The 10,071-nt window shown below is 25.7% G+C and overlaps 1 protein-coding gene across 1 annotated transcript in view; it reads right to left on the reverse strand.

Annotated features, from left to right (window-relative positions):
- Positions 1-370: 370 nt before the first annotated feature.
- LOC111633974 (endoplasmin-like) overlaps positions 371-10,071 on the reverse strand; it is a 36,958-nt gene continuing 27,257 nt past the window's right edge. Inside the window, exons 10-17 of the mRNA XM_023378633.1 lie at positions 9,736-9,896; positions 7,272-7,443; positions 6,844-7,089; positions 6,636-6,772; positions 6,485-6,563; positions 1,740-1,895; positions 866-925; positions 371-782 (exon numbers count right to left, since the gene is read on the reverse strand). Of these exons, the coding sequence (XP_023234401.1) occupies positions 753-782; positions 866-925; positions 1,740-1,895; positions 6,485-6,563; positions 6,636-6,772; positions 6,844-7,089; positions 7,272-7,443; positions 9,736-9,896 (1,041 nt within the window). The 3' untranslated portion in view covers positions 371-752. The remainder of the gene's footprint in view (positions 783-865; positions 926-1,739; positions 1,896-6,484; positions 6,564-6,635; positions 6,773-6,843; positions 7,090-7,271; positions 7,444-9,735; positions 9,897-10,071) is intronic.

The following is a 10,071-nucleotide window of genomic DNA, read 5'->3' on the forward strand; positions in this document are numbered from 1 at the left end:
AATATATAATGATAAAAATATTTTTTTAAATATGTTAAAATTAGATAATTGAATTATTATTAATTTCAAAATATATGAATTTGTTTCAAAACTTATTTGATAATATTTCAAACGCTGATTTTATCAAGACAATTGACACTTACAAGTTAGTGTAGTTTGACAATACATCAGTGATATGACAAAATATTCTAATTCCATAAGGTAATATCCACAGAATCTTAAAATACTTTAAAGCATTCTTATTAAATTATCCTATATGTAAAAATGAATTATATATAAAATTAAACTCAAAATATTTTGATAATATAAAATTAAATATTTGAATTACATTCCAATACTTAAAAATTTAAAAAAAAAAGGCAAATAAAAATGAATTTCAACTTTCACTTTTTATTTTAATTTTCATACCAATGTACAAAAAAATTGTGCAGTTAATGAAGTAGACATAAAAATGTACCTTTGTCTAATTTTTGGTAGTTAAGTAAACAAAAAATACAGTATTATACTGAAAAGATTTGTACAAAAGTCAATTCAACAGTTCATGGAAATGTATTGGTTGAATGTACTAAAGAAAAATAATTAGAGTTCACATTTTGAATTTCTATGGAAGCCATTCACAGAATAACTGCCCTGAACACTAAACATTCAAACTGGAACTTGAAATGACATCTAGTCAACAGATGTTTTAACACTTGACTGAAGAATGTTGATGATTAAATACAAAAATTATGGAATTATATGATGTTCGATTTTCATAATTCATCGTGTTCCGATGACTCTTCCTACAAAAAATAAGAAAATTTTTGTTTTAAATAATGCATTAAAGCAATAACAAGAGGAGAGAAAAAAAAAGTTTTCTTCTTACTTCTGTATCTTCCTCTTTTTGGTCTTCTTCATCTTCTGGTTCTTCTGAAGGTTCTTCAACCTAAATAAGTTTGTGAAAAATTTTAAATAAAATTTTCAGTATATATAAAAAAAATTAACATTTTCATAATTTAGAAATAAGAAAAATCAACACTTATTTTAAAAAACTGCCTGTGTAATTACAAGTGAAATTTTATTTTATTAGTCAACTTTTATATTTGAAGGGTTCGTTTTGAATTTATTTGCTGAATACATAAAATATTAAATAATAAATAATGCAGAAGAATCTGCTTGTTTACATTATTACAATGTGCATCTGTTAGTAGTCACACCAAACAACTACCAGATTCCACCAGGCTATTTATCTGCGTTTAAATTTAATTAATTTCTAAATAATTTGTTCTAGAGGGAGGTGTTAGGTGCCATCTCTTATTAAATTTAATAATTATAATTAAATTAAATAATTTTTAGAATATTCTGGAAGAAAAAAATTGGCCTAGAGCAAGAGTTAAACCCGCAACTCACACTTACCATGAGGCTGTGTTGCGAGTTACACTACCCAAAACTCCAGTATGATCTCCTCTTCCAGGTATATTTAATGATATAATCATCCTCGGTTAATGCAGTTAAATAGCCTGATGGAATCCAGTAGTTGTTTGGCACAAATTTATCGGGTTTGAGAATTACTTATTAGTAGTCTCAAAAATATATATAAATTCAGCTAAGAAATTTTCAAAAAGAAGTGCAAATTGATTCCATTCTTTATTATGTTATCTTAGTAAAAACAATCTTTTTATAACAATCTTTTTGTAATGTGATAAATTCGATTACTTTTTAATTTAAGATAGAGCAAATAATTGCTTAAGAAAAATTACCTGCAAGTCTTCTGGTACTCCAAGTGTCTTTTTTAACAATGTTTCTACTCTTTCAGCAAAAGATGAGGTATCCTGAAGCATGTAACCAGATCTTAATGTAGCAGTCTCAAACATAATATTGGCCATCTGATGAGCTGTCTGATCACTCTTATCTGCCTGTAAATGTACGTACACATAGTTTAATGTAAATTTTAAATAAATTTTTAAACATTGTTCGATTTTTAAAGATCTTTGCTTTGTTTGAACATTATTATTTTGAAAAATTACATAGTGTGTTGAGTTAAATAACATACTATGTAATTTCAGTATAGTTTAGGAAATGATTTATACTTTATGTAAATCTTTTTAATTTTTCTTTTAATTAAAAACTAATAAAACATTTTAGCTTAGCATAGCAGTAATAACAATTTTGTTAGAATCTATTTTTATAATAATTAGAAATAGTAGTAGTAATATGAATAATTTATAAAATAAATTAGTGATTTTAATAAGAATCTATCAACAGTATATTGAAATAAAGACAGATTAGTGTATTTTTTCTATTTGTTAATAACCTTGTTAATATACATGCATATTAATGTTTCAACATGCTATTTAGTCAACTTATTTATCAAGAATTAATTTATGTATTTTGAAAAACCAGCTCAACTGTTCTTGTTCGTATCAAAATTTCTTGGAAAGTATATATTTGTTTTCTTACTATTGATTAACAGTTAATAAATGGAAGAAGAAAAAATGTTTTAAAAAAGTGTGTTGAATTATCAAAATATGTAAATTGTAGAAATGTTAAAAACTAAACTCATTATGCACAAACTAATTAATACTAATTCATGTTTATTATTCATATTTATATTGAATATTTTGTTAATCAATACTGAAATTATTTTCTTTGTGAAGAAAAGTAATTACAATTGAATTTCGCGATTTTTACAGAAAATTATTTTACTTTAATGTACAAATTTTGTGAACATTTATGAGCTACTTAATAATTCATCAGTAGAAAGTTCCCCAAAGCAGTTGATATTGATTCCCAAAGGGATAATTCAGGAGGTCAATAAACTCTAAGGTATCGAAAGTTGACAACCAAATGTCATTTTTATTTTTTGCATCAAACACCAAGCATGAATTCATTCATTTGTCAAGAAAGCAATGACACATAATTAATCAATAAATTTGGAGCAAAGCCATTTAATTTGCAATGCTGCAATTTTATGTGATTATGTTTTAAAATGTAAAATTAATATTTTTATGTCATTCATCATTTCATTGAAATAAGGATTTAAATCTTGTTATAGGAGGCAGCAAAATTACTATGATTTTATTGTAAAATCAAAACTAACAAAACATTAGTTTAGAAAAAACTTACATTGTTATTTAAATAAAATGAACAACTATACATGTTCATTCTACTGTATATAATAAAAAAATAAACAATTTATATAATATAAATTTACAGATATTTAACAATACATAAAGGGCATTTTCAATTTAATCAATAATAAACTTCAAAAGGTGTATTTGTCCTCTTGAATCTTGCAGAATTGGACTCTCACAAAAGATGTGAAAAGAGATGTATATGTCTACTTTCCATATCTTAACTGGAATATTTTATTACATCCAGAATGAAATTTAAAACCATTTTTTCCTGCAGTTTTGAATAAAATGAGTCATACTTAATAATTTAATTATTAATTACAAAATGTTTGTTCCGTAAATTCTCATTTTATAAAAACACTAAAGTAATGTAATCACCATATTGTAACATTTAGGCTATAACTATTGCATTTTTTTGAATGAAGAAGCATTTAGAAAGTATAAAAACCACTACATCTATTTGATACACTTGTCCTGATTATAAACTACAGTGAAACAATCCAAATAGAAAATGCAATCAATGAATCTCATTTATAAGAACTCATGGTGTACAAATCTTAAAGCCAATTGTTTAAAAATAAATTCCTTTAATTTACAATTGGCCATGTCTCAATGACAATATCTCACCCACAACTGCTCATATTAAAAATGCAAAAAGGAACAATAGTGAATCAATATAAAAAACATAACTATAAACGTAAATAAAATAGTTATACATGATAACATACTTTTATATATTTTTTTTAATATTTATATTGTGTTGTTGTATGTACTTTATTGTATTGTAAAAGAATAAAACAATAAGACCATAAAAGCAAATGGACTATAATAAAAGATTACACAGTAGAAACTACTTAAGCAATTAGTGACCTAAGGAAGCACACTTTTTTTTACATACATTTGTTTAAATTTTGTATATTCACACTTAATAATATTTTCACAGTTTCCAGGTAATACAATAATAAATAAATAAATAAAGATAAATGAAAAGACATAATGTAAATTAGAGAATGGTTATAAGTATTTACAATGGGAAGTTATTATTATATATGAATAATAATCAGCCCATTAAACATTTTACAGTAAACTAATCATCAGAATAAATCAGCCTATTTTATATGAGTGGAATCTGCAATGTGGCAGCAAGTATATCTGAATTAGAAATATAAGGTAAATTCATAAATTCATTTAATGATAATGTTTTTTAGTAGATGTGGGTAGTTCCAGATTAGAACTGTTCTGGATTCTGTACTACTAAGAACAGTTCAACACTGAGTGTTGACAGTTTCATTTGGAAATACAGTGGTATCTTGGTATACGTCTGCTTTAGAATAAGTCCTGTTTGGATGAAAAAAATTTTGCTCGGTATACAACTTAATTCAATTATACGCACCATCTATGAACAAGTAGCACTATCGGTGTACTTGACCAGACTAGATGCTCGCGGTGCCACAGTTTATAACTTTGTTAAATTTCTTATGATTTTAATTTGTAAGTAAAATTTTATTGTTTTTATTAATCATGAATTGCAAAAAGGCAAATGAAAAGCAACAGAAAACTAAAAAAAATTACTAGAATCACAATGGAACTGATAAAAGAGATTGTTGAGAAATATGAAGGTGGCATGTGTGTTCGAGATTTTAACTGCATACCGTATTCTGAGAACGACGATAGACAATTGTGAAAAATAAAGACATTATTGAATCTGCTAACGTTGCGAAAGGGGTTAAACCAATTTCTAAACAGAGATCAAAGACATTAGATCATGTCAAGAAATTGCTTTTGCTTTGGATAACTGAAAAACAGTGTGCTAGAGACAGAGTATCAAAAGCAATTAGTTGCAAGAAAGCTAAAAAGATACATGCTGATCTCATGAAAAATCAAGCAGGAACTAGCCAGGAAAGTGAGGTGTTTAAAGTCAGCCATTTTTTTTTACATGAGAACGGATTAATCATTTTTATATTACTTCTTATGGGAAAGGTTGGTTCAATATACGTCCTATTCGGTATAAGTCCAAACATCAGGAATGGATTAAGGTCGTATACCGAGGTTCCACTGTGCATTATTCATTTTGTACTTTTATGAACACAACTTTTCATGGAATAGTGAACTGTATCTGGATTTAAACTAACTAAATGAGAATATTCCATGAAATTTTAGGAATCAAATTATAAATTTAAAATACTCAAAACTAATGATATTTTAAAACTTTATGAATTCTAATAATAAAAATATAATTACTTGTTTTTATTAGAAACTAGCAGATATGTCTAGCATTGCCCACTGAGAAGGCTAAACATTAAAATGAAAACCATATGCTAAAATAACCAAATTTTAATATCATTGTTATGTTTATCACGAAGTATGGAGGAGATCAAATAGGAGATGAGTAGGACATTCAGATTTCACAAAAGTCTATATTTTCCTCAGGGTCTCAGAGTATTATTATAAAAAAATTTGGTGCAGATAGGTAAAAAATTACAAGTAGAGAAGCAAACATTGTATTATGTCTAGGCAATTCTGACAGAACATAATAGTTCTGAGAATCATGTAGTCCAACTGTTCTGGCAGAACTGGATTCCCACCTCTGTTTTAATCAATTGTATAAAATAAACTATATTTTCAGCAGCCATGGAAATTCAGACTGGAATACCTTAGTCCACTATGATTAGAAATAGTAGTCTTAATCCAGATCTTGAAGATATCAGTTGACAATAATGTCATGATATACCATGCCTAATTGCCAAATTTTTTATTAAATTATTTATGTGTTGATTAAAAGTAAAAAGTTTACTATAAAAAAAAAATCGCACCCAACTGTTATTCAACAAATTCAATATTAACATTATCAATCAAGAAAGGAACCAACTAGATCAATAATTACATAATTTTAAAATCAGACTATTAAGTACAGTACATTCAAATCTTCCTGTAATATTGTTTGATTACTGTTAATAATCTTTTTTATATGTCTATATATAATATGACAATATATTTGCAAAAATAAAATCCTATATCAATTAAAATCAATAAATAAAACAAACATTTTATGATATTTTATTTTTGAATAAAAGGACTGACATTCAAAGTTTGGAACTTCTGATCCATTGCATACTGAAATTATCTAACTTAATATATTTTTGTTTTATAAATATTCACATTTTAACTGAAGGCTTAACACTACTCTAGCTGCTTGTACAAAGAAATTTTCTTGGTTTTAAATTTGAGTAATATTTTTAGTAATGTATGGTAACTTAATGAAGTAAATAGACAGACATTTATATAAAACAGATTGAGAAACAATTAAGTTACACATAATGGAAAATTATGCATGGAGAAATAATTTTTAAAACGTAAACATTTATACTTACTTCAACTCTTCGTAGAAGTTCTTTTATGAGTGGATGATATGGATTCACTTCTAATGTTTTCTTTTGACTTAAATAATAGCTGGAAAAGTAATTTTAATTTAGTATTTTTTAAAAGTTTTAACATGTTAAATTCAATTTTATTTATACTAACTCTCTTGCCGAGTCATAAGATTTGCTATGTGCATTGCTTCTAGCCAATCTCTCCATATTGCCTGTCCATCCAAACTGACTTGCTACTAATGCACAAGGTGACGAGTGAAGTCTTTGAGAAATAGTGGCTTTAGAGATCTAAAAAATGAATTAATTAAAGTACATCTCTATAAATAAAAAAATGTCTTTAATACAAAATTAAACCATACTTTATCTTTAAGAATATCTTCTTCTAGCCATTTAGTAAGAGATTCAAACTGTTTTGCTAAAGCTTCTTGTTTTTCTTTTGCTTTCTCACCATCATCTATTTTCAAACCATCCTTAGCAACATTTTGGAATTTCTTCCCTTCAAATTCTGGAAGTGCAGAAATTGAATATTCGTCAACTGGATCTGTTAAGTAGAGAATTTCATATCCTTTTTTCAACAGACGTTCCACAAATGGAGATTTTTCCACCTGTAATACACATTTAAGGAAAAAAATTTAAAAAAAGATATATTACAGTCTATACCTATACAGCCTATATGAATTAATTATGAATTATTTAAATTATTCCCAAATAATTCAAAACAATTCTCAAATTAGATTTCTAATTTGAGAATTGTTTGAATTAAAAAGTCACGGACTAAAAGTTTTACCTCTTGCATGCTAGATCCAGCCATATAATAAATATACTGTTGCTTTTCATTCATTCGTTCAACGTATTCTGCGAGAGATGTTGTATTTGAAGGAGCATATGATGACGGAAATCTCACTAATTTAGCCAATCTTGATCTATTGCTAGGATCTTCAATGATACCTAATTTAAGGCTAAATTCAAAGAGAGAGAAAAAGCCTGTTAATTTTAAAAACACTAATTATTTTTACACCATTTAATATTGTTTAAATTTTACATTCAGTAGAAGCCATGTACTGTAATCTATTTGGGATTCACCTATATTGATAACAACTGACTAAGAATATTAAGCAGAATATATGAACAAGACTGCAATTAATGAAAATACTAGTTTTGTTGACTGACGTTAAAACTATTAAAAAATATAATTAACAATAATAAACTTTCAGGTTTGAAAATGTTTTTCTATATTATTACAACACAAGTTAATAATAATAATAATGTTTTGCACTTGCTAATTCTGTTGATATTAAACACTACATAACAATATCCACGATTTCATAAATATATACTAGAATCCATTTGTAGCTTATTATGAAAAACATTTATAAAATGTGAATAAATTAAAAGTTGAAAAATTCTATTTATATTAAATAATTTAAATTTAATTAAAAATTTCATTAATAATTTGTACAACATGGCACATTTAATGAAAGAGAACTAACTTTTGTCCTTAATTTTTACTTTGTTTTCCTGCACTAATTGCTTATATAGTTCAAAAGTTAATAATTTTTGTTACTGTATTGCACACTTAATCTTGCATGCATTAAAATAAATCATAAAATTCAAACGTTTCCAGAATTATCTTCAATGGTGTAAACAAATATTCACCTTAGATTTTTTAGATCTAGAGGTTGCCACCATCTATGACATCAGTTCTTGTATATATGAAGCACCAACAATTTGTTTATCATTTATTTAGTAGCAGCGAGTTGAAGACTTCATATCAACAACTGAGCAACATGCAAATATCAAATTTATTTTTTTGCATAAAAAGTCATCACTGCAGATATTAACAACGTTTCAGAAGCATATGATGACACAACAATGTGGAAATTGCAAGTTCACACAAGTGAAAAACAAAAAATTGTTTTCTTAATAATATATCTACACATCAATCCTTAATGGTCAAGCAGTGCCTATTAAAGTACAATGAGATGTCACTGAACATCCTGCATATTTTTGATTAGCAACTGCCACTATACAATTATTAAAATGTGGCAAATGTGTTTAGAAAGAAAAGATTCCAGTGTGTTTACAAAACTTTACAAACACTAATAAATATGTACAGCTGCTTAGGGAAGCTATTTTAAAGAATATTTATTTTAAATAACATTAATGCTATTGATTTCTATATAACGAAGAAATTCCAGGAAGTTTTGAACCTTAAATGATGACCATGACTATCAGTAAAAAGTATAGCTTAGCTTAAAGTAAATAAAAGTAATCAAGCTAAAAGAAATTTTAGCAATTCTATTATAAAGTAGTTTATAACACTATTTCTAAAAGAGAATAGTTGAATTAAATTAATTCACATTCTAACAAGTCAATTTCAAATACAGTAACATGTAGTAAAGTGATGTTGACAGGATATTGTGGAAACAACAATTTTTCTATTTACAAACAATGAAATTTAAAATGTTACTGATGCCAAATAATAAAAAATATCAAAATTGATCTGCCATTTTAATTTTACAAACAGTAAACTTTACAGTTATAAATCTTTTTCATAATTTGCTTAGTTAACATTTATGCAATTTAAACTTCTGTTCGTCACACTAAAATTTGTAAACAGAGTAATGTAGACTTATATAATCACCACAATTATACCTAAAGAAACCATTATTTAAAATATAAATTTTGGGAAAAATTTTGAAAAAGAACTTAAATCTGTTTTTCAAAAGTGCTCATTAATTTTAATAGAACTATTAATATAAAATTAAGATTTGATTCAGAAATTACAATTTTCTTACAAATCTTAAGAAACTGCTACTCAGTTAATGCAGCATGTAGGTCAAATATTAAAAATCAAAATTTAAAGTCAATTTTATTATTGAAATTAAATTTATACAATTAATATTTAAGCTCTACTTCAAAGAAAATTATTCTCTTACTAGATATTTACAGAACAGTTTAAATGAAATAGTTGAAATCAATATTAAAAGTTTTTCATGTTTTGCATATTTTTCTTTTCCTTTAATTATCTTTAAAGACATGTATGCATCCATGTAAAAAATCTGCTGATGGGAAAAATTCTCCATTTAAAATATTTTGTCTTATTTCATTGAAACTATTAACTTAAGTTTTATCTGAAGCATTACTGAATTTGTAGAATTGATTAATACACTTTTAAATTGCCATATAAGCAAAATATACTGTTTACTTCTATATGAGTAATAAAAGAAAGAAGTAATTACTGTACTTACTTTGTACTATATTCTTTCCAAAATTTTTCATACTCTTCTTTTGGTATCTTTTTAATCATATCCAATGTTTTTCTGACAAGTTTCTTCTTAATGACTTTCAATAACTTATGTTGCTGCAATGTTTCTCGTGAAACATTTAATGGTAAATCATCAGAATCAACCTGAAAAAGTTAAATTACTTTTAATAAAATTTTTATTTATAAAAGTTTTTAAATTTAAATTTTTTCAAGTAATTGATGTAACTCCTAAAATTTAATTCAAATTAACAATGTAGCTAAGGACATCAAATGAATGGCAATAGCTATGAAAATATATATAATAATTAATTAAAATATA

The sequence above is a fragment of the Centruroides sculpturatus genome, unplaced genomic scaffold (assembly GCF_000671375.1).
Source record: "Centruroides sculpturatus isolate CEXI.00-Female unplaced genomic scaffold, Cexi_2.0 scaffold833, whole genome shotgun sequence".
Lineage (NCBI taxonomy): Eukaryota > Metazoa > Arthropoda > Arachnida > Scorpiones > Buthidae > Centruroides > Centruroides sculpturatus.